General features: G+C 38.1%; 1 protein-coding gene across 1 annotated transcript; it reads right to left on the minus strand.

The window, feature by feature from the left end:
• Nucleotides 1-26637, minus strand: LMAN1 (lectin, mannose binding 1). Its single transcript, XM_068562213.1, has 13 exons — nucleotides 26369-26637; nucleotides 22970-23124; nucleotides 22779-22886; nucleotides 21935-21996; nucleotides 20856-20955; nucleotides 14958-15081; nucleotides 13309-13367; nucleotides 12763-12895; nucleotides 11129-11322; nucleotides 10930-11000; nucleotides 2206-2359; nucleotides 506-627; nucleotides 1-197 (listed from the first exon to the last, which is right to left on the minus strand). The coding sequence occupies exons 1-13, from the start codon at nucleotides 26604-26606 to the stop codon at nucleotides 161-163; spliced, it is 1557 nt and encodes a 518-aa protein (XP_068418314.1). The 5' UTR covers nucleotides 26607-26637; the 3' UTR covers nucleotides 1-160.

Below are 26637 nucleotides of genomic sequence, written 5' to 3' on the forward strand. Positions count from 1 at the left end.
TATGGTTGTCTTTAAGGTTTATTCTTATTCAAGTCAATGTTTAAACAGTTATTTTATACAAAATTTAATAATTTAGACTACGAAGCAATTTAAATACTTAAATTCCCTCAAAAAGACATTTTGTACATACATACATGATGTACACATATGAAAATGGTGGTCAAAAGAATTTTTTGGCAGCTGCTTCTTGCTGAGTCCTACGGAAAAAGAGAACAAAAAAAAAAAAAACAAAACAAACTGAAAGAAGTTCTATATACTTTACATTGGAATGAAACAGGATTGCTTAAAATTAAAAATGCCTTTTGAAGTATCAAATACATGAAGATAAACATATGTCCTATACATGTACTCCTGTGTGAACTGAAATAGACTAGACATAATATTCGCTTTGTATGAACCTAATTTTATAGGTATTGAAAGTTCTATTAGGGACCTTGATAACTTTATTGAATATCTCAAGTTAAATAAATACAGAAAAATGTTGGGTCAAATTTTAGAGACTTACCTATACATGATATAACCAATGAATAACACCGTTTGTACCACTACAAATATAACAAAGTGCACCGTAGATAAACACGATGGAAATGGCGGTAGTTCTGGGCATTTCAGTCTTTCATTTGATGGCTATAAGGCAAAGAACTTTCTATTACAATTAGTCAAATCAGTATTTTAGAAAAGGAAATAAATGTGAAATCTTTATAAAACTCATGGTTTACTGTATAAACTCAAGTATTTTCATTAATTCATCTCATAATTGCCTTCCACCCTCTTAACTTTCACCAACAAACTTTTTGAAAGAGCAGGCGATGTGGGAAGGCCTCCACTCTTTCACTGTCCCGTCACTAACTCATTGCTGTCTGGCTTCTGCCTTCATCACAGTGACAATGATCTTAGTGTCCTTGAAGGTCACAGATCACCACTTCCCTGACACCCCCAGTTTATACTTGCTGTACTAGAGTAATTATTAATGGTGGCATCCTCACTCTCAAAAGTGTTCTATTTCAGACAATTACACGGTTGCCCTACCAATGAACTACCTGACAGAGATAACGGCCTTTTCTCAGCTCTCATCCACCCCAATCTCCTAACATTCAACAACACTAATTAGTATTTTGGAAAATGTTTCTTTTCCTATTTCCATGATTATTCATTCTATTATAAGCAAGTAATTAAATACCAGGGACAAAGATTTCATCAAGGTATCCGGACAGAATGGCTTCTAAGGTTAGTTGTTCTCAATATGCTCACACCTATGGGACAAAGGTCTTCACTATGTATTGATATATACTACCCACAGCATCAACTTGGCCGTTGCAACAAAGGCAAAAGTTGGGGGGAAATAAACTCAAACTGAACTAAGGGAATAGATGACAATGCTTTGGATGGGAGGTAAAATGGTCAATAAGAAAACTATTAAGCTATATTTGAAAAATTGGAAGGGAAGAGGCAAATGCTACAAACATTTGTGAATTTTATAAGGGTTTTCAAAGCCAGTAAATAAGTTAGGGAAAAGCTTAAAAACTTAAAAGTTCCAGGGATCTGTCTTCTAAATAATATCTCTTATGCATATTAAACTTCAAAAATATGCTACCTATTTTTAATACTTATTGCCTATCTCCAAAAATGTAGATGGGACTTACACTAAAAAAAAGACCTAATAAAGTAAATAAAACAAAATAAAACAAAACTTAAAAAAATGAACCAAGTAAGACAGGAAAGTAGCTGGAAAAAAAGAAAAATCTTGCCTAAAGAAAGCTGCTATCAGTCAGCCAGTTTTAGATCTGTGCTTCCTGAACAGCCTAGACAGAGAAATATGAATTACCCAGTGCCCGTCTAACAAATGGGTGTGTCGAGAGACATTCACCTTGTTCAGAGCCATTTAAAGGTATCATTACTGATAACAAGAGACATGTTTTTAAAAGAGAACTTATAGAAAAGAACCTAGAACAAAAAAAGTCTGAGATTGTGATGATTCCACTAACTGGAATAGCAATTTATTTTTAAAAAAATTCTATTCAATAGGCTATGGAAGCATGATGTGGAACATGTAGACATTTGAATCATATGGAGTAATTCTACCTTCAATATTAAGAAGGAGCAATGGCATTAATTTAAAAGTTAAAACGTTTTCAGTAGAATATGTGGTTTTCCTTTCCAAAAGAAGACTGTGATAATCATAAAGCAGAAGAAAAGAGAGCTCACCAAATTTCGCTGCACTAAGTTATCTATGTCCCGCTTCACTATGTGGAGGTGCTCTTTGATGTCGCTGAAGTGCTGGCTTGTCTCATAAACGCCCCCTGCAGACCCAGGATGCTGTATGCCACTGACCAGTCTGACAGTTTCACTCACGGAATTCCTGAAATAGAAAATCCTTTTACAATGGAATCACTAGAAAGATGATTTTTACAGTCAGAGATTTCAAATGGTTAGATACATTTCTAAGCCCAATGCATCAGGTCATTTAAAAAAACAAAGAAAAAAACCTCAGAAACAAAATAAGTATTTTAAAAAACTGTCTTCAAGATTAGAAAATAATTTATAAAAACTAGAAATATTATGCCTTTATCTTTTACTAAAGGTTGTCTAACCACAGAGAATACTACTAAATAATTTGTGTTAAAACCAATATTATAAATGGCTACTGAATAACATAGTGGATGATACTCTTAATGAGCTTAAATCTTTCTAAGTGTTTAATGTTGTGCAGTAAAGGATTAACCCATCAGGCCTGGGCTGCCCAAACCCCGCACATTCCAAAGGTTTTCAGACCTGGCCCATGACTAGCCCCTGGGAGATAATCTCTATGCCCCTGGAATATCCTGCCTGTTAAGAGTGTCTCTGTCTACCTGGGGCCTTGGGCCAGGCCAACAATATGATTTATGTTTGTTTGCCTGGGGCCTTAGGCTGCAGTACCAGTCTGACCTCTAGGGGGACTGAAGGTTGAGTAGTTAAGGTCAGTCATGTGGGTGCTCCATGCCTATGTGACTGACCCCTAATAAACAACCCCGACACCAAGGCTTGGGTGAATTTCCTTGGTTGGCGACACTCTGCACATGTTGTCACGCATCACTGCTGAGAGGAATAAACACTGTCCGTGTGACTCCACTGGGAGAGGACAACTGAAAGTTTGTGCCTGGTTTCTCCTTAACTCCACTGTATGCACCTTCTTTCTTTGCTGATTTTATTATATATCCTTTCATTGCAATAAACCATGACTGTGAGTACAGCAGCTTTTCTGAGTTCGGTAAGCACTTCTAGAAGACCACAGAATCTAGAGGCGGTCTCAGGGACTCATAAGACAAATGTATCAATAATTCAATTTCTCTTTACAGTTCTATCAGATGTCCCCTATATACAAACCTAGTGCTTCAACCAGACACCAACTAAAGAACATCTATCTGTTTCAGATATGAAGGAAAAACTGGTTGTTTGGCATACTGAGCAATGGTGTGGTAGTCTCCACCACGGTATCTTTTTTGAAGGGTAATTCTGACTTTATACATTTTACCTTACACTCTGACTTCAGAATATAATCCCCATGTAAGATGTGATTCCACTATTCAGATGTAAGAAGAGAAAGAGCTCTACCACTGAGTATGCCACTTGGATTCTGAGTCTGTAAGCATGATAGTGTAAGAGACTACAATTTTTTTTTTTTTTTAAATAATGGCAGAAACGTAACAGGGCTATTTATTAAGAAAGAAAGGAACATATCTGAATTTCAATTTACCTGAAAATATTACTGCTCCCTTTCACCCGTCTTGGCTCCTGATGTTCCCTGAGAATATCCTTCACATAAAGCCTCTGTGTCTGGGATGCTTCTTCTAGTCCTGACCCTTCCCTCCAAGAGGGAGGGTCTAAAATGGAAGGGCCAGTTCAAATGACTGCCTTTCCCCTATACTTTCCTCTCCCTGAGGCTTCCTTGTCAAATGCAACCATTCCCTAAACATCACACATACTTTTCTCCTTTGTATCTGTATACAGTCAGCCCTCCTTTTCTGTGGTTTCCACAGCCACGGATTCAACCAACCATAGATCAAAAATATTCAGAAAAAAAAAATTCCAGAAAGTTCTCAAAAGCAAAACTTGAATTTGCCACACAGACAACTATTTACATTGTACTGACAGCTATTTACAGAGCAATATGTTGTATGAGGTATTATAGGCAATCAAGAGATGGTTTAAAGTATACAGGAGGTAACAAGCATATACTATACCATTTTATATAAGGGAATTGAGTATCCCTGGATTTTGGTATCCACAGGGCCCTGGAACCAATCCCATGGATATGGAAGGAATACTGTATATGGGTTTTCTCCCTTATAGAGCATAAGCCATCCGAGAACAGGAATGTCTCTGATCTTCTGACAGCCTTCAACAGTTACAGTGCAATTTGGATGAATTAATAAATAAGTTATCTAACTTATTTCCTTGAAGTAAAATTTAGTTTAAAAAGTATCAGTAAAAGTTGTACTTCCCTGGTGGCGCAGTGGTTAAGAATCTGCCTGTCAATGCAGGGGACATGGGTTCAAGCCCTGGTCCGGGAAGATCCCACATGCTGTGGAGTAACTAAGCCCGTGCGCCACAACTACTGAGCCTGTGCTCTAGAGCCGGCGAGCCACAACTACTGAGCCCACGTGCCACAACTACTGAAGCCTGCGCGCCTACAGCCTGTGCTCCGCAACAAGAGAAGCCACCGCAATGAGAAGCCCGCGCACCGCAACAAAGAGTAGCCCCCGCTCGCTGCAACGAGAGAAAGCCCATGCGCAGCAACGAAGACCCAACACAGTCAAAAATAAATAAATTTATCAATAAAAGCTTTGCTAGAAGAAAACAACAAAAAAAAGAAACTCAAATATTATAATTACTTAGAAATAACAGAGTAGGTCAGGCTGAATGTTAAGTATAATAAAAAATCTTCAAAAATTCTACTTGAGTTATACGAGCAATGAAGAGTTAAAAACCTGCTACAAAATATCTCAAGTGCTTTCTGAATAAATGACATGTCTTGATTAAAACTTCTTTGAATGGCATACATGCTCAAGGAAATTCATGTGAGTCTAAGCTTTTCCACTTAAACCCAAATTAAGAATTATATTTTACTATCTCTAGAATACTTACCAAGAATAAAGCATCCCAGAATAAACAACCTTCTCACATATCTGCATTTTAAAATATTGCTTCCCAGAGCATGAACTTGCTTACAGATACATAAATGTCTTTTTAATACACAAAGATTGAGTCATCATTCATTCATTTGCCTGTTGATTCTGCTAACGTTTATTTGCTACATGTTACGAGCCAGGCAATTTTTAGGGATATAAACTGTGCAAGAAAAATATAATTCCTGCCCTGCTGAGACTAATAGACTAGCAGGAGAGCAATGTGATAGAGGCACATCTAGAGTTCTGTGAAGAAAGATGCATTTAACTTAGCTGGGCACCCAGAGCTGAGTGTTAAAGGATAAAGGAGGGTTCTATGAGGATGGGATTGTGACGGAAGGAGGGCATATGTAGCTTAGGGAATAGGTCAAGTGAAGAGGGCTGGAGAGAACACTAGAGAAAAAATACCTTTTAAGGAATAATGGAAGGATGACCAACAAATGAACAAAACTAAGAAGAAGCAGAGGCCAAGAACATCAAGAGTGAGTGGTATGCTAGAAGCCTTGGAAAAAAAAATGTCTCAAGATAGAGGGAGTGGGAAAGGTGTCAATTTCTACAGAAAGTCCAGCAGGATGAGGACGGAAAGGTATTCATTACAGGGCACCACTGACTGCAGAAAGAACAGTTTGGTGCTTTCAGGACAAATTACAGTGGTTTGGAAGCGAAGACAGGCAGTTTGGTCTACTTTTTTAGAAACTCACTAAAAAGGAAGGAAAAAGAGAAGCAACAGTAAAAATAATAGCAAGTGTCAATTAAAGGTTTGTTTTGTTTTGATTAGTTTTCAATAATGGAAGAGCAAGCCCTTTTGTATGAGGTGTAAGTTAAAGGGAGAAGACAGAGAAAGGATCACTAAAGCGCAAGGGTCAGAGAAGTAGAAGGAATGGGATCCAGGGCTAAGGACTGGCCTGGGCAACAGCTGTGCAGATGGAGGCAAGTGCGGGGAGGGAGGGTGCAGCACAAAGAGGAGGCGAAGGACGAGACAATGTCATCTCCCAGGAAGAATGTCAATGGCAGGCTGAGTTATGGGGCTTGAAGAGAGTGGTGAAGATCTTGAATGAGAGCAGTGAAGATACAGAATGAATAAAGATCACTAAATAGCTTAAATATTATATTACAGGGACAGGCTGAAGGTACAGAAGATGAAAATTAAGAGCAAGATCCCAGAAGAATATGTGAAAATATTCATGTAAAAATGCCTAGCACAGTACCCAGAATGCAATAGGTACTCAAAAATTTAGGTAAAGGTAAACATGAAATGCTAAATGCTGCCTGCTCACCAGAAAGGACTTATTAAAAAAATTACAACCAATTAACAACACAGCCAACACATAATAATAGCAAAGTTCAAAGAACATCAGTAACTCTGTCCACGGAAAAGGCCCAGAAGCAATGGCAGTGCTGCAGCATCAAGCACGACACTGTCTTTACAGACCATTTCTCACTAAAAGACCAGGGCTCCAAAGAAAGATGCCTGTGACACGTGTGGCACAGAAATATACAAGAGAAGCCTGGGAAGTCTTACACCTGAAAGGAAGGAAGCTACCAAAGACTACTGCGGTTGCATCAAAAGGATGCAGAAGCTAACCTGTAGGGACAGCTAGTGCCCAAAGACGAAACAATCTGAACATCAGTTATAAAGACTAATGTAAAACAGCAAAATCTGTTAAACTCCCCGAGTTGAAAAACAATCAAACAAACATCACCTCTCACTATCTCATCATTTAACCTTGGACACTGCCAGGGGACCAACTCGTTATTCTAAAAAATGATAAAAAAGAATCAAGTGTTTATCCTGCCTTTCCTGAACTATTTCAGGATAACAAGTAAGTAATCAGAGAAGTTCTTTTTAAATGGAGAGGGAATTTTAGAATAAGAGTGTCATCCTTCTTCACCTCTAATGAAATGATGGATTTAGGCTACGGCCATCACTGGCTAAAACTTAGGCTCATGGAGGCACTTTATAATGAATGGCTCAGGCAGACAAAATCTGGTTATTAGTAACCGCTGGACTGGGTGATGGGGATGTGAGAGAAGGCCCTTCTGTTAGCCTCAACTTTTCTGTATGTTTAAAATGTTCTATAATTAAATAAAAATTGGCAAGGACTTATGGTATGCTAAAAATAGCACCTGAGAGTACAGAGACAATGAGAACTAGTTCTGTTTTCATATCATGATCTTTTATCATTCAGAGCCTTCTCCCCTCTTTCTGTAAACTGGAGACAACTGAACTACATGCTTCTGCTAAAAAAAATTCCATGATCCCCTAAGAGCGTGGAAATCCATAAAGACACAAACCACCCTCTCTATAAAAGGCAAATATTTCCTATCTCTTTGCATTTTATCCTGAAGCTTATTCAGAAGAAAAAGCTTTAGAGGACAAATTCAGAAATTTGAGTTCAGTTTTTACATTAACTTATTGCATGCATGACATTTGTCCTTCATTAATAAGGGGGAATTTACATGGATTGCTAACTACCCTAAGTAAGTGTTTGCATGGATAATACAACTGGATGGCTAGGCTTTGCTAACCACTAACTGAATCTTGAGATGTTCTAGTATTACTCTTAAGTAAAACAAGCACAAAACAGAATCTCAAGCATGCTACCATTTACATCAGAAAGAAGGAGAGCTAAGAAAATACATATGTGGAGAAAAAATATAGGAAGAACAAACCAGAAATGGGATGAGTTACCAACAGGGGGTGGATGGGAAACAGCTAGAAAGAAGGAGAGAATGGAAGTGGGGCAGCAGTGATGAAGAGGAAGTGATACCTCAATAAATATATTCTGGCTCCTAGAACCACAGCATTCACATACCCTTCGTATACCCAAAATATAAACAATTAAAATCAACCAGGATGTAGGAGAAATGCAAACACTAACAAAAAACCTAACTGTGTTACAAATGAATATCATAACCATACTGAAGAGAGTGGGGAAGAAAAGAACTAAACTAACTACCTGGAAAATAGTGTCTGGACTAGATACTGTAAGGCTAGAGGCAAAAGGAGCTTTACATAAATCCATCACTATATGTGTTTCTCATAGGGATATGGCTTAATAATTTGAAACCACTTTGTGTATACTTTATGCACACACTAAAACTATACCAATAAGTAAATACATTAGAGATAAGAACCAGGTTTCTCCCTATTGGAGAAAGAATTTTCAACTAGGGAAAGGAGGAAGGCTAAAATCAGCCCTTCAGTTTTCAGTTCAGTCCAGTCCAACCAAAATCCAAAGTATCTGTATAATCTCGTGGTTTTTTTAATACAAATGTAGAGTAAGGGATACAAAAATATGTGTATATGTGTGGATTAGTATACATTCACATATTCCCTAGACCTGCCCACTGAGAGGGCCTAGAAGCAATGGCACCCCAGTAGTAATGAGCATACCTAGTGCCCAGATCTTGGTTTCTAAATACTTTTCTCCAATAAAAGGAACCAGGGCTCACTGAGAAGTGGTTGATTCTAGAGCTCGGGCACAGAAAATACAAGATGAGTTTGAAACATATTACAGTACCAGAAAGTAAAGAAATACTTAAAAAAGATGGGGGTTTGTTGAAAGAACACAGAAGCCAACCTGAAGGAGCTCCTAACGACCAGAGCTGGAACAATTTGAACAACAAAATAAATAATGACAGTACAGGATTATAACCCACAGAATAAATAATCCATGAGTCCACACTGATATAAATAGATTAAGTAAATAAATGGGGGAGAAGGAGTAGTGGTCCTTATAGAATGCCAGTAAATAGATATAGAAGGAATGATGGAAATAGAAAAACCAGCGTTTGGTAAACACCACATTCTTGTTTCAGATAAAACATCAATGGATGCTAAAATTAGTGAGCCAAAGGTTAAAGTGAAACAGGATATTTACAAAGACTCAAAGTATCTTTCCCCAAGTATTTATTAACCACCAAGGGAAGGATAGTAACTTTAAAGTAGAGAAACCGGGAAGAAACAACAATATCCAAGCGATCACAGCCAACATCACCAGTAATAAGACATACCAACATCATGAACATGACTCAATCATGAGTAAATACCAGACAAACACGAACTGAGGAACCAAATTGGTCCAATGAATTAATGAATTAATTAATTAATTGAATTAATCAATGCTCTTGAAAATTGCCATGGTCATCAAAGACAAGGAAAGATGAACTATTTCAGACTGCAGAAGTCAAGAGAAATAACTAAATGCAATGTGCAATCCTGGATAGGATCTTAGAATGAAAAAGGCACTGGTAGGGGCTTCCCTGGTGGCGCAGGGGTTGAGAATCCGCCTGCCAATGCAGGCGACATGTGTTCGAGCCCTGGTCTGGGAAGATCCCACATGCCGCGGAGCAACTAGGCCCGTGAGCCACAATTACTGAGCCTGCGCGTCTGGAGCCTGTGCTCTGCAACAAGAGAGGCCGCGATAATGAGAGGCCCGCGCACCGTGATGAAGAGTGGCCCCCACTTGCCGCAACTAGAGAAAGCCATCGCACAGAAACGAAGACCCAACACAGCCATAAATAAAATAAATAAATAAATTAATTAATTTAAAAAAAAAGTGCAAAACAAAACCGTCCCATTGTCAAGGAAGACTTAAAAAAAAAAAAAAGGCACTGGTAGAAAACTGGTGAAATTTGAGTAAGATCATTAGTTTAGTTAATAGTACTGTACCAATGTTAATTTCTCCGTTCTGACAATTGTACTGTGGTTATGTAAGATGTTAACATCGGGGGGAAGATAAGTGAGGAATACATGGGATATATGAGGGATATGTCCTTATTATTTTTTGCAATGTCTAAAGTCTAAAATTAGATCAAAATATTTTTTTAAATGTTATATTGATCTGGTCTGTTTCTAAAACAGTTTAACTATTCATTTAACATCATAAATATTTTAATCATGAGTTTAAAAAACTTGAAGATTTTAAAAAAAATGCCAAACAGTACAACTGAAAGAAATACAAATTTGCAGTTACAAGTTAGGCTGCCTTTAATCTCTAGGTGTTAAATGTTATCACCTTCTGTTTAATCTCATTCGGTTTAATTTTCCAGTCCTAAAGAACTCACCTTAACATTCTAGTTTGTCAAGGGCTGTAGTGGCTGGGGCAGTGCCCTAACGTACTAGCTTATGACATGTGACATGTCTGGCTGTTTCTCTGCTTCAGGCATTGAATGCTAATTATCTGATAAGTGAATACTTTTTAAAAACCTATCATTCAATGTTCCAAGGACACAGTGTCTCCTCTCCGCAGCTACCCTTTTTTGCCCAGGCTCTCTTAGGGTACAACACAGGATAAAAAAGAGGTAGTCACACATAGCATATTTCCTTCACAATGGTTTCATTCCATCAAAAAGAAGTTCCGGCATCAGGTATGTTTGTTCTACAGACCTGTAATACTATGCATGCGTATTCCCCCAGTTATTTTTCCTAGGATTGTTATGTATTACCCATATTCTTTTTATATTTTAGAAATGCACAAATGCTGTCAAACAACTGTGACAAAACCTAGTTTTTTTTTTTTTAAAGATGCTAAAGCATTTTTTTCTTTTCTAGCTTGGAACAAATAAAAAATTTAGACAGGTTTCCTAAATATCAAAAGTCCCCATATACTTTACATTCCCCTATTTACAAAATAATCTAGAACATGATTCTTACTCATGCTGCAGTCTTACGACAATAATGTGCTTGCATATCTAGAGAAGTCATGAATTTAGGACAAAGGTATCACGTAATACTCAGACATTACTTTTGTATACTTACTTCATTTCATTTACTTGTCTCAGAATCTCATGCTGAGTGTTCACAACAGTATCCAGTTCTTGTTGAGTGGTCTGGAGAAAAAACAAAAGATGACCAGCCAGCTCAATAATCCCCATTCTACAGAACATACAGCTTTTCTTTTCCACCTCTCCTCCATCAAAGGTTAACTAAGGCATATCTGCATATTTTGAAAGCTCACCTGTCCATGCTGCCCTGGGACTCCTGCTCCTCTTTTAGAGATCTCCTCCGTCAAGGAAGAGACATACCTTCTCTGCTCATCAAGAATCATATCTAACTGTCGGTTCAGCTGCTTGATTTCAAGATGAATACGATTCTGTCCTTCAAAGACTTGTCTCAGCTCACGGTCTCCTACACTCTCAAATAATTCATCCGCTGAAATGGAAATTACAAATCAAAATTATTAGAATCACCTACACACAGACAGTTTTCAAACTACTGTAAGTGACCAAAGCACTAACATATACTAGGATAAGAGGATCATCAACACAGTGTTATGATCTTCCCACAACACAGCGTTATGTGTTAAACATGCATGTAATTAATTCAATCGTGATTACATTACTAATTGTTTTCACCATCTCTGGTGGTTGAATACTTACTATAAATTAGGTCTGAATTTTTTCGCCTAAAAATTATTTTCTCTTTTAAATAGACTGTGCGATTCTATTTACAGGGGCAGGCAGAACTAATCTAATTTCTTAATAGAAATCAGAATAGTGGTTACCTCTGGAACGGGGCTGACTTGAAAGAGGTATAAGGGAACTTTCTGGGGTGATAAAAATATTCTATACACTGATCTGAGTGATGGTTAAAGGGGTATACACATTTGTCAAAATTCATCAAACTATTCTCTTAAAATTTATGCATTTTACTTCCATAAAAGATTAAGAAATGGAGTTGAGAACAGCTGATTTTCCTTTTATTCCTGACCATGCTGAAATCAGATCGTTTCATTCAAACACTTACTACAATAAGCTTCAGGATATATTCACAAATCATATGTGATGTTTAAAACAAATCCAAGGAAAAAATAAAACTTACCTTTCATTTTTATCTTCATTAAATCTGAATCACACTGTTAATCATTTATATTAACACACTACTTAGTTCAAAAGCTAGCCCCAGGCTTTATTAAATAGAGCCTTCATCACTTGTGCTGATAGGGAACCGAGATCATAAAAGTAGCAGATTATATACAGTCCCTCTATTTGGCCTTATCTTGTTTTGTTTTTGACATGTAGCCCATGTAAGTTCTTAATTACGTTAGCTTAGACTAATATTTAAAAATTTTCAACCTTTAATGTCCAGAATTCTGTTGAGTAGTAAGAGAAGTAGATAATTACTTCACCTTACTCTTGAAAGTCTTGATAGTTTTCAAGTATTAGCTCTATATTACTAAGGTAATTGTGTGTCACTAAAAGGAAAGAAATAAACCTTGGACGATTTCATTCAACAAATATTTACTGAGTCTCAACTACTACGTCAGCACCGCTGTTGTTTTTTTAGGCTTAGGGGACACAGAAGTAAACACAGCAAACAAAGACCACTGCACTCACAGAGCTTACACTCCAACGGTTCACTGTTCACATCACCCAGATACTCCTGACTGCACACTTCACTAAGCGATACTCTTCCCCGTAAAAACATCAATCTCTGAGCCCTTTAAAGACTGAAGATTTGTTTAAAAATTATTTCCCGAAATTGCTTGGAACGTGCCAGATCAGAGAGCAAAGATAAAAAGGATGAAGTGCCGGGTGACACGTAAGCGCCACAACCATTGCTGCAGCGGAGGACAGCTCTGCTCCAACTCACCAGGCTGCCCTTGAAGGTCAGGGTGCTCCTTCTGGAATTCCTCCTTTTTTTTATCCAACTCCTGTTGAAAGTGCTCAAATTCCTCCTGGTACTTTTCTTTTTCTTTTTCAGAAATTTCTTTATCTGGTGTAGGCTTTTTTGGAGTTTAAGAACAGATCATTAAAAAAATGAAAAAGTAAGAAAATAATAAACCTCAATATATGTTCTTTTTCTCATTTTAACTACTCTACCACTAGTTGAAAGGTTAATTTACTCTTGCTACTAATATTACAACAAAAAATAAAAATAGCCACTACCACTTATTGACTGCTTGCCAGAGGGCACTGTCTTTAATGTCTACAACGTTAAGGTGGCCAGTACAAACATCTCAGTTTTACCAGTGAAGACATGGAGCGTTACAGAGGTTAAGTAACTTGTACCAGGTCATAATGGCAATAACTGGCAGAAACAAGATCCAAACCTAAGTCAGTCTTCTCAAGTTTTCAGCTACGAGGCAGTACCACTAAACTACAAATAAACTTTTGGAAAAAAAATGAGTATACTTACTGGCTCTTTCCCAGGCTCAGTCAATTGGAAAGTCAGAAAAGAAAGGACATCATGATCATCTACAAAGTAAAAAAAAAAAAAAAAATCTGAAAAAGTTCTGTAATGGATTATTTTTATGGTTGTGAATTTACTTTATAGATATCTGTTGCTTTAAAATAATAATCAATAAGGGAAATAACAAAAATTTGCTCTAATTTGGTAAAGGCAACGGTGCTCTGTGAGTTTAGAGACAAAAATTCATCTGACTTATATTAGAACTAGGTTAGAATTCACTTTTTGAAATCCTAAACCAGAACATTTAGCTGTGTTTAACACATGATGGATGTTTAATAAATGTCTGGTAAGGGAATGAACAAACAAATGAAGGGTCAAAACAAGCCCAACTCCTAATTCTGGCACCAAGATCCTCCTTTATTTTTTTCCACAAATCTCCTTCATGCGCTGCATCCCAGTCAAGTGAGACAAAATCCTGTTCTTCAGGTATTTCCTGTTCCTATCTGTCTCTGAACCTTTCTTATAGTGCTTACCACTCCCAGCCTTACTTTCCTGTTTTAACCATGACACTGCTCTGTCCTGGATTACTGGGACAGTCCTGATTTATCTGTGTTGCCCTGGCATTACTAATAGCATCTCCTGTTACTCCCAAAGCATCTCGATTATAATATGATTACTTTTCTATATATCATTTATATTTGTTTCCCTCATACAGCAGATTTTATTTCACCTAAAATCGTATTAAAAAATCAAATGAATTTCAAGCTGTTTAAGCTAAAAACAGCTAACAGATCAAACCTCATAACACCGAACTACAATACTCATCCTGGCTAGTGTCACATCCACAAAGCAAGAGAGATGAATTTCCACTGCAGCAATCTCTTTGCTTTCTGCTACTTTTATGGAGATCTAGATATGTAGCCAGATTAAAGAGAAAATTGTAATACCATAGTGTAGGTTAGGTAACATTAGGAGAAGTCATGCAGTGTTAATAGAGCCCTGGACCCAGGAGCCAGAAATCTAAACCAAGTCCTGCCTGGGTCTGATTTATTGGCCATGTGATCTTTAGAAAGCCCTTTAATCCAAGATTTGGCAAAGTCACCTAAAAATTGGGTAAATATGATCTATCCTTTCTCCTTCCCTCCTTGTTCTATTGTAAAGAAAAATTCACATATTTGAAAATAATAAAAATATTATACAATATGAACACAAGATGGTATTAACATCCAATGATAAGTTCATTTATCACCACTCATGGAAAAAAAAGGGTAAGTACGTCTTCTTTAAAGTTTAGCCCCCAATAATATTTCCTCAGGCTACCAAATTCATTTAAATGTGCTGTGACAGCTCTCAGGATCCTAAAACACTTGGCAGTTAACCTTTTAAATATGTCTCCTTCACTATAAAATATCACACCCAAACTGACAGTCTAATTTACATAATTGCACGTAGCCCCAGCCAACTGTAAACCTACAGAAAGTAAGTAGAGAATCAGCAGTCCCAAGAGACCAAAAAGACTGGCACCGCAGATCATGGAAGGTTACAACCAGTCTTAAAAGGTTAAAAGCAAACAACGCTACCCATCTCCAAAATATATTATTCCCAATAAAATTCAATTCACAACCTTTCAATATTAAAAGATACCAACATTTTACCTGCAAGACCTCCAGTTGCAGCAGATATTCCAAAATGCCCCTGTGCAGGGATAATCATATTTTCTACTTTGGTGCAAAATTCATAATCATTTTTATCTGGTGTGAAGCCATTATTGATCATTACCTAGAAAGACAAACTGTAGCTATAGCTTTTACAAAGATCTTGTAAAATGAATCTCAAGTAGTCAGTTTATGACTATTTGATCTTTATATTTGGTCTAATAACCACCAAAAAGCTATCAGCTTCAAATCATTATGCTGTATACCTTAAACTTACACAGTGTTGTATGTCAATTACATCTCAATAAAATTGGAAGAAAAAATGAAAATAAAAAAAATTAAAAAGCTGTAATCCCTTGTCCATTAAATAAACTCACTTATTTGGTATCATTATACAATGAGATAGTTCACTTCAGAAAATGGTTTTTGCCCTACTGTGTGTCAAGGCTTAAAAATAAAAATCGGGTAACTTTCCATGAAAATCTTTTTAAAATAGAATGTGGTTCACCTTCTCTAGAGAAGACTTAAGGAACCAACCATGATTACTTTCTCTGAATGGTTCCTACAGAAGAGGGATCAGGCTTGGTCTGAAACTCCAGTGACAGAGCTACAACGAATAGGTTAAATTGACAATTTTTACTACAGCAAGTTGAGAATTAAACAGATTGCCTCAGCAAGTAGTGAGCTCCTCTTCATTAAATTAGGGGGGTAACTGGACTGTACTAAGTTAGCAGAGAGTCAGCAAAAGTAACAAGTCATATAGACAAAAAAAGGCAGAAAATGAAAAAACTAGAAAGACACATAAGCTTCTACGTTGTAGAATGTATTTTTGAAATAATGACCCTACATGTCTTAAACGAACTTTGGAAATCTAAGCAAGCACAGGAATCCACCTGGCACATCAATATTCTTCTCATGAGCCCAGTCAAGCAGTGGTCTGGCCTCTTCAATACCTTTCACTTCTAGCAACCCAACCACTAGCCCCACCGTAAAGAAGAGCCACTGAGATAGAGTGGAAGCAAAGGGAGTAGGTACACGGCACCAGAGTAAGGGCACTTCTATCATTACCTCCAGATGAAAAGTTTCGTTAGTGACAGTTAAGGTAAAATCATACAGGTAAAATGTGACAGTACTTGATCCAAATTTTTAGCAAAAGTGTAAGGGACAGGGCAATATGAAGGGTTAATCTCTATATAATGTAGGATGGCAACATGGGAACTCCTACCAATTTTTAAAAAATCACCTGCCATTTAGTTGACTAATATTAATATTTCTGTTTCCTCTCCTCAGTAATGTTCCTATTTGAGTTTACAGCATGTACAACTGATTCTCCTACAGTCTTTCAAATCGCCAATCAGTAAGACATTTGCCTTTGAGAGATTAAAAAAAAAGAAGTGTTAAGTTAATCATACTCTAAAATTAATACTAAGAACTTTCAACTGTTCAGTATTTTTTCCTTGAGCCCTAAGAAATTGAAAATCCATCAGGAGTATTTACTATCCAGTTCTAATTCTTTTTTTTTTTTTTTTTTTTTAATGTCTGAAACATTTATATTAACATATTTCCATTCTAATTCTTTAAACAAACAAAAAAAAGGTACAATATATTCACTGCACAATGAGTTTGGAGGAACCTTAGGGCTGTGACTGTACAGGTACAATATGTCCACTGATTAATACCAGTAACGCTTCTTTGAGATTACTGATAACATCCCTTATTCATCTTACAGTTTCGACCCGTTAAATACCATGCTTGCAGTATTTAAAATCTTGTTTTGGAATTCCCTGGCGGTCCAGTGGTCAGGACTCCACGCTTTCACTGCTGAGGGCGTGGGTTTGATCCCTGGTCGGGGGAACTAAGAATCCCGCATGCCACACGGCGTGGCCAAAAAAAAAAAAAAAGTGTATAATACCTTGTTTTGACATATTTCCTCCACTAACAGCATTTCTTTTTCTCCTTACTTTGTTTTTCCCTCCAAAGCTCAAACAACTGGGAGCTAAAGATGTAAGTACATTTAACAAACATTCCTTGAGTACTAAACACGGGCACAAGATTAGGGACTATGAGGAGGGTAGGGTAAAGTGCCTGCACTGAGATGTGTACAATCATACTGATGAGAAAAGACACACAAACCATAACTAACTAGCAAGTCAAGACGACATATTTTAAAGGGCAAATAAGCACCAGAGGAAAAAAAACACTTAAGAGTTTTAAGTGAGACAGATCATTACGAGCTGATGTTTGGGAAATCTGATGGAAAGGGATCCTGAACTAGTATGTTCAAGAATGAGCACGACTCTGCCAGGTAGGGAGGACAGGGGAGCGTATTACAGGAGGGGACAGCAGACGGAGCAAGCACACAAAGGCTAGGACCGTTAAGTCACAACCAGATGTCCTGCCAAGTCTCTCTAAAATGTATTCTTCAGAACACTGGCTCTATAGACATTCACAGATACGAAGTGAAAAGAGAATTCCATGGCCCAGTAAGCCTAAAGAATGAGGGGTTTAATAAAGGTTCTTTATTTCGGGACTTCCCAGCGTCTTCAACGTGCTTGTATGCACAGACCTCCCAATCTCATCTGACCACAGAACTCTTTTTGGGGTTCTGCAGGATTACTGTTGTGCGAGCTGCTGGTAGGGCTGACGGCCTCGTTGCGTGGGGTCGTGCAGGCAGCCTCCCTGTGATCTGTGTACTCAGATGTGTGTCTGTACTCGCCGTGGTTGGTGTCTGGGTTCTGCCACATGAAGGTAAGCGTGACCTACTGATGCCCCTGATGAAACTGTACAGGATGTATAATAATTCCAGCGGAACTCAAATCCAAGTTAGTCATAATAGACTGGACAGTGCCTCTATTCTGAGGTCTCTAAATTAGTTTGGAATTTAAGACTGAGCCAATACAAAGTTTTCCAAATAACTGTCTTTTTCAGAGTTTATACAAAGGAGTGCAAGGTTAGCTCATGATTTAGGGAAAAGAAGAATGTATATAAGATATTCTTTACTTATAAGCATTATATAACCAGGTATTGATGGCATCGTTAAAAATGCAATGTTCACACGGTATTAGTGACCTTAGTTATTATAACTGCCTGCTGGGTATATCCACCTAACCTAAATATTAACCCAGACTCAATTTGTCTACAACGAAACTCCTTACCAACTGTCTGCCTTCCCACTCCTCCCTCAAACACAAAGAAACGTGCTGCTTTTTGGCTAGTTAATGGTACCATTTAGTTGAACACTGGCCAGAAATTCAGGAACTATCTTTGACTCCATAACTATATTCACTCTCCCAGCCCCAAGCCAACTAGTAGTAAGTTCTGCAGTCTCCACCTCCTAATCGTCTCTTCTCTATCTTTCCTCTACCCTCGTTCAGACCGCAAGTGGAGTCTTGCCGCTAAAACAGTGCTGGGTTCAAATCACAGTTCTGTTACTTATGTGGTAAGACACTGTCCAAGTTACTTAAACTCTCCCATATTCGATTTCCCCATTTATGAAACGGGGATGCCTTCCCCACAGGGCTGTTGGAATAGATGAGAAATATTTGCAAATGATATATCTGATAAGGGGTTAATATCCAAAATATACAAGGAACTCATACAAGTCAACATCAGCAAAGCAAACAACCAGATTAAAAAATGGGTGGAGGATCTGCATAGACATTTGTCCAAAGACATACAGACAGTCAACAGGTACATGAAAAGATGCTCAACCACACTCATCATCAGGGAAATGCAGATCAAAACCACAATGAGACATCACCTCACACCTGCTCAGAATGGCTACTATCTAAAAGACAACAAATAACAGATGCTGGAGAGGGTGTGGAGAAAACGGAACCCCTGTGCACTGCCGGCAGAAATGTAAACTGGTACAACCACTATGGAAAGCAGCATGGAGGTTATTTCTCAAAAAATTAAAAACAGAACTACCATAGGATCTAGCAACTCCACTCCAGGGTATTTATCCAAAGAAAATGAAAACACTAATGAGAACAAATATAGGCACCCCTACGTTCACTGCAGCATTATTTACAATAGCCAACATATGGAAGCAACCTAAGTGCCCACCAAGAGATGAATCGATAAAGATGTAGTACATATATACAACAGAATATTCCTCAGCCATAAGAAGACGGAAATCTTGCCATTTGCAACAACATGGATGGACCTAGAGGGTATTATGCTAAGTGAAGTGAGTCAGACAGAGAAAGACAAGTACCGTATGATTTCACTTATATGTGGAATCTAAAAAACAAATGAACAAACAGAACAAAACAGAGTCACAGACACAGAGAACAAACAGGTGGTTGCCAGAGGGGAGGGAACTGGGGGGGAGGAGAGAAATAGGTGAGAGAGAGTAAGAGGTACAACCTTCCAGTTGCAAAATAAATGAGTCACAGGTACGAAATGTACAGTGTAGGGAAATCAGTCAATAATTATGAAATATCTTTGTATGGTGATAGATAACTAGACTTATCACGGTGGTCATTTTGAAATGTACAGAAATACTGAATCACTACATTGTATACCAGGAACTAACATAGTGTTATAGGTCAATTTTACTTGAAAAACAAACAAACAAACTTATAGCACTAGATTTGTGGATACCAGCAGTAGGGGATTGGGGTGGGGGAATTGGATGAAGACAGTCAAAAGGGATAGACTTCCAGTTATAAGATAAATAAGTACTAGGGATGTAATGTACAACATGGTAAGTATAATCAACACTGCCGTATCTTACATATGAAAATGGTTAAAAGAGTAAATCCTAAGAGTTCTTATCAGAAGGAAAAAAAAGTTTGACATTACTATTTTATTTTTTAAATTTTATTTTACATGTGCAGTTTTATTTCAGTTTGGAAATCATGCACGAAATATGATCTAATAAAAAATTCTAATCTAATATAAAAATTCTAATATAAAATTTTTTTTCTATTTCTTTAATTCTCTATATGAGATGATGGATGTTCACTAAACTTATTGTGGTCCTCATTTCATGATGTACGTAAGTCAAATCATGATGCTGTACACCTTAAACTTCTACAGTGCTGTATGTCAATTATATCTCAATAAAACTGGAAGAAAAAAGAAAAAGTGAGAAACTGCATGTAAAGTACCAAGTACAGGTCGTGGCTCATTTACAGCAAGGGGGCTAAAATCATCCTATTTTTTGCTCCTTTCACAAATACCATTATAAAAACACTGCTGCCTAAGTCATCTTCCTCAATTGTAAACCTGATCATTTCACATTCCTGCTTAAAACTCTGTAAACTGTTCCTTACAGGATAAACTACACAGAGGCCTATGAGACTTGTTACTGCCAACCTTTCAACCTCACTCTCCAAATCTCCTCTATCCTCCAGCCATACCAACTATTTGCCTTTCCCAAATCTTTCAACAGTCCCGATGCCTGTTTTCTCTGCCTGGAATATGCACCCCATCTAGGAAACTTCTACTTCCCCTTCAAGGTGCAGCTCAACTCTGAGAAACTGTTCCTGACTTTCACCTCTCCAGCCTGGCAGAGTTACAGGATTCTAACCTCCTGATCCCTTAAATTTATCACATAGCATACTAACGTTACATAAGCATAATGTTACATAATGTCACCTCCATCAGACAAGCTCTTTGGAGAAAATGACCTTTGTCTTATTCATATTTGTGTGGCACACAGTAGAATGCCTAAACATTCACCGACTAAACACAAACCTACTGGCAAATTTGACAACACATGACCACTTACACCGAGCTCTGAAGCCACTTCTGCTCTCTCAGAGTAACTCTGATGAGTACGCGAACAAGATCCACATTTAAAATGCATTGAATTTCTATCAAAGATTCAGAATGAGAAGTCATCTAGAATATTGTTCATTTGATTATCTCTAAATGCATGTTACTTACTGTCAATGTTTTCTGGTAATACGTAATCTTTGCCCGGACAGGATAGGGTTTATTACGAAAGTCCCTTTGGCAACTTGCTAAAGCTTGATTAGCACCATCACTATAGTGTGAGGGAAAGGAAGACAAACAAGAAACTTAAAGCTTCTCGATATGTTAAAAACTCACTATTTAAAATGATTAATGCCCAGAAAGGTCAAAACAAAATCAAGTTATGACAAAGCTTGGGATATTTGAAGTTATTTATGCAGAAAACACCAAGTTGACACATGAGTTTTTCAGGACTCTGGATAACAAAAGGAGCCAATGTTACCACGGCTGCCTGCCGGCAAGGGGAAGGGATACTCTTCCTCTCCACAAGACTAGGGCAGGGTCAGAGTCACATACGGTGCTTTCAAAAACGCAGATTCCTAGATCCCACCCTCAATCAGCTGAAGCAGAATCACAAGGGGGAGGCCTGGACCTCTTGTTTAAATAGCTCAATGGGTGATCATGATGAACTACCAGAGTTACAAATCACTAAGGTAGGAAAGTAATTTTTCTTACAGTTGACTGACTGGCTAAAAGGTAATCCCCCCCCCAACAAACACGTGAAAATTAAAAATGTACATACCTGATTCATACACATTATAAATATACTAAACACTCGGAAGTTTTGTAGCCCACTGAGAATCTTTTCAATACAGCAATACAGAGGTTGAATGACATGGCACACATTGCTTATTCATTAGGTTGGTTAAGGCTCTGAACTTTATTTTTTAAAGATCCCTCTTAATAAAGGTGAAAAAACATGACTATTATTATCACTGAGAGCCAGGAATGTTTTAGCAACCTTTAAAGGTACTATTTAATTTCAGGTTAACTACCACACATTTTTATGTTTGAAATTTAGGTGGTCCATAGAAAGAACTTTAAAGCAAAACCAAATTAAGATAAGACCTTTCCACTAAGTTACAAAAAACATCTCAAGGAAAAGAATAATCTTACTTCATCTGGAAAATGTTCAGATTTGAAACAATATATTTTATAAGGTTTCTAAAAAGAAGCTGAAATTAGGAATAATGTAAAAAATATACACTTACTTTTGATGGTCATATTGGATTTGTCCATTGTTGCCTATAATCACTATTGCAGGATTATTTTTCTATAAATAAAGAGAATGTATTTGTTTTAAAGTCCTTAGATCAAAGAAGTATAGATCATTCTGGGTGTGCTATAAGTTCTCTTACATCGCTAAAATCCTAGGACACTGTGAGCGTGGGACTGGTGTGGGACTTATGGGAGCTCAGTAACAGGAGGACTAACTTGGCCTCAGCATTCAAGGAGCTCAATGTTAAAGCTCTCCTTTAAATTGCTAATCACGACCCTCGGATAATCAGTGGACAAACTACTGACTGAAACAATGATCATCAGTCTTAGGGCTGCTAAAGCACAAGTTAATGTTTCCAATTCGTAAGCACATTTTGCTCTTAACTGTTTTAGAGAAATCGGCTGATCAAAAAGTGTGATTAACATATATGAAAACATATCAACATGTGAGCTAGTAGTAGTTATGCACATATTTTCATGAAAACAAACAGTAATAATCTTCTAAACACTACTGGTCTCACCACCTACATCTAAATGACTCATGCTGATCCATCAAAATTATTAAGCATAAACAGGGTGATGGGGAGGTGGGTACTGAAAAGTTCTCAGGCCTGAGGTTCCACTGTTACCTCAAGTTGGTAGATGACAAATCATGAACTCCTAGCTTTAAATTTATAAATTCCCAGCTATATAAAGACTAATCATCACACTTAAAATACAGTTTGGGGAGTCCTCTACTATTAAACTGACAAAAGTGTTAAATAAGCTATATTGTTCACAGCCTAACTTTTTTAGCAAATATATTAAAATGGGTAACAGTCCTGAAAACAAATATACCTTTCCATCATTGTCAAAAGAATCAAAAAATATTCCAACACCATTCCACATATCAGCTGATCCAAACACAGGACCCTCCAAGCCTTGATTTTCTGTATACCAAATTGCCTGTAAATACATAACATGGGACATTTAGAGACTAGTGGTATATGCATTTATACAAATTTTCCAAGTTAAAGAAATTACCATACCAGGCCATCAGCTCCAATTCGACCTCTTCCAGTCACTCGAAATGTCACCTCAACTTCCCAGTTCTCAAAGGCTGCTTTTGTCTTTGTCCACACCGATCCTCTTTGGCTTTTTAAAGATGGTGCTATTCGAATTTGATCTGAACTTGGAATAGCATCTAGAAATCAGGGAAGAAAAGTTTTGTTGTAATTAGATAAAACTCAATGAGTCACCACCAAACTGTTACATATACCTACTGAGACCTAAATTTAACTCAGTTACCTGTACAGTAATTTTGTTAGGAAAAAATTTCATGTTGACAGTTTCAGCTTTTAAATTTTAGCAGGTTTTGATACCCCCTCCTATCTTTTGAAGAGTGCAATATCTCTGCAAAAAGAATTAAAGCTGCAACCAAACACTAAAAATTCAAGGGGCAGCAGGGAGGAAATTACAGCTTGAAAGGCAAATCAACTATTTAATTCTCATGATATTCTTTTTCAAATACCTGAAAAATTTGCATATTTTCTTTTTTAAAACTGCGATTTTTTTTTTTAACCAGTTTACAAATGTTAGAAAGCTCAAACAGTGTGAAAAGAACACACCACTAGGAATCAAGAGACTTATTCCTAGTCTCAGTTCAGCTGTGTGACTTTGAGCAAATAATTCTCTTACTCTCTCGGGCTCACCATATGTTCACCTGTAAAATGAAGGGGCTGGGCTCAATCACTTATATACACCCTAAAAGTTATATGCAAAATTTTGAGCATATATACATTCTTCTAGGGAGAGGGTCAATCAACTGAATTTCAAGTCAATAATCAGTTCTTCAGCATCAGGAGATTCTCAGAGAGAACAGTGATCCCCAAAACGATGGTCTGCATCTCCATTCACTTACTAGCTGTTTGATCGTAGGCAAGTTACTCCATTTCTCTAACAACCTCATAGGCATGTAAGTGCTTATATAAGTGCATATAAATATTTCAATAAATGTTAGCTGTTCCTATTATTGGACTAGATAATTATTAAAGCACCTATGAGGTCTAAATTTGAACAATTCTGGCACACCTTTTCAGATATTAACCAGTTCTGACGTTCTGACGTCCACGCTGGGACATAACTGTATTGTCTCTTTACAGGTAGGAAAAATTGACTGAAAGACAAGTTGAGATATTTTAGTAAGTTCAGCCACTATTTGTCACCATCACTTTCAAACACTTAAAGGTTTGGGGCAGTCATCACAGAAAAAGCACTGGATATAGAAATCAGAAGACCTGGATTTGAGTACTATTCTACTGACACTATCTATGTAACCTTTTCCAAGAATCCTAACCTTTCTGAACATCAGTTTTTTTCCACCTATAAAACAGATAACACCTGCCTTGCCTACCAAGGATCTAATCAGAGCATGAAGAAGGTGAAAGAGCTCCAAGAGCTATAAAGGCTTACAAATTGCTGTTATCATTTTTGCCCTTATGGACCCAAGGATGTGTACTGACAGTACAAAAGAACATGAGAGTTAAGAAAAAGAAACACCATAGATTTGGTCTTAATTTGGGGATGATGTAAGGGGACACGTTTAAACTAAATCTTAAAAATTTCTCTATTTAAAAAAATTGTTTTAAACAATGGATCTCAGGGCAAAATGAAAGGGGAAAAAATGATCAGTGGAGTTAAGAAAGCTGTGAGACTGTAAAAATTACAGTGATAATGAAAGCAAGGGATACCCATAAGCAGTGATTCCCAGAGTCAACAGACAGAAAAGTCACTAGCTAAAATTCTAATCTCTTTATTTCAAATTCAATCTAGCCATACAACTTTCATTCACCCAGGTACATTATCTGACATTTCTGCAGCAGAAAAGCTTAGTTGGTTACAGGTTCTGAAAAGAGAGTCAACGTGACTAATTTAAGTAGTTGATTAACATTCCTAATTGGCTGATGTATGTGGTGTGAGCGTGAGAAAAAGAAGAGCAAGCCGGCAATGGAGAAATGCAGAAGTGAAAACATGTCAACACATTTACCACCACTACTGAAAAATTCATCGTCATTCCAAGAAAAGAAACAAAAATCCCCCAAACCTGTGTTTGGTACACCTGCATCATCTTTGTGTATTAAAACAATGCTACCTTGATAACAGTTGTCCAGCTACATACCCTTGATGAGTGGGCATATAATAAATGTCCGCTGAGTAACAAAATGCACTCTACTTCAAATATTTAATGACTTGGTCATTAAGTCAAATTGAAATTTATGCCTTTTAATTATACATTAATTTCAGTGAAATAGCACTTCCTAAAAGTGTGCTTCCTATTCAGCAACTACTTTCTAGAAATGGAACATTTTGTTTCAAGCACTCAACAATCTAAAACGATGTACACAAACCTTACATAAATGACTGCTTAATAACACATCAAGATGGAATTCAAACTGCCAGCGCTTCTTACCCCAGATAAAGGCATTTGCCACTTGTTTCAAAGGTTGCATCTGATGGTCACTGAACAGAGTTTACAGCATGCCAAGTGCTACGGCTGATTCCTTAGTCAGAGGTGACACATCAGCACTAAAGTACAGATATGTTTCCTTTCACATACGTAAATACCTAGCAAGGCTCTCTTACCCACTAACAGTGCTTAACAGTGCCAAACACATAAAATCAATAAAACATGGAGCACAGGTCATTTCAATTCCCCCCCCCCCGCAAAAAACTAAAGACAAAACAGCTGTATATATAATGCTATTCTTAGCCTCAAGTTCTCAATCAACAACCCCCCATCCCTTCTTCTACTAAATAAAGCAACGAGTGTGACTATTAAATTACCCACTGTGTTAATACAAGAGAAAAGATCAAAGACCACACCAAGTCACTGAGAAAGGCAAACTTAACGTACAGTTCCAAGAGGGTGAGAAGAATGTCCTCCGACATAAAGACTTAAAGATTATTCTAAAGCCAACACATGCCACCTCTGAAGCCGTCAGGCGGCATCGGGTACAAACTGGAGCATTACCCACTGCTAACACCGAGGAGAAAAAGCAGGGGAGGGCCGAGGGGGAGCGGGAAAGAAGGTGGAGGGCTGCCAGACCAGGTCTCAGGTTCGGAGGAGACGTGGCGTTGGGGTGAGACGTGATGCCTAGAAGCGAGCTCAAGTGAGTACTTGGAAGTGCGGGAACTAACGAAGAACCTCTAGCCCAAACGGAAAGAACAGACGACATCAAAGAAGGGAGGAGGAAGGTCGAGTGGAGAGAATGTGGGAAAGACTGGGGGGCTGGCGGGGGGAACCTTGCGGACCAGAGCCGGCGTGCAGGCGAGGCTGCTGAGAAAGGTCCCCTCCACCGCGCATACGGGGTGCAGCGGGGAGAAGGTGAAGAGGAGGAGGCTCAAGGCGGGGAGGGGACCCGGGACCCCCGACCTCTGCCCCGGCTTACTCCCCGCGTGGGCCCAGAAGGGCACGGTCCCGTCGCTCTGCACCAGGTGCGGCCCCTTGAAGCTGTATTTGTACTCGAAACGCCGATGTGGCTGCGCGCCTAGGGTGCCCGTGGCGCCGTCAGCTGCCGGGTGGCCTCCCACGCCGTCGCCCCCGACGAAACGACAGAGCGACAGCAGCAAAGCGCAGAACAGCGGCCGAGCTCCCGCCCGGGGACCCCTTTGCCTGGATCCCGCCATCTTGGATTCTGAGAAACGGGAGGCCGGCGGA

This window comes from Eschrichtius robustus, chromosome 14 (assembly GCF_028021215.1).
Source record: "Eschrichtius robustus isolate mEscRob2 chromosome 14, mEscRob2.pri, whole genome shotgun sequence".
Taxonomy (NCBI): Eukaryota; Metazoa; Chordata; class Mammalia; order Artiodactyla; family Eschrichtiidae; genus Eschrichtius; species Eschrichtius robustus.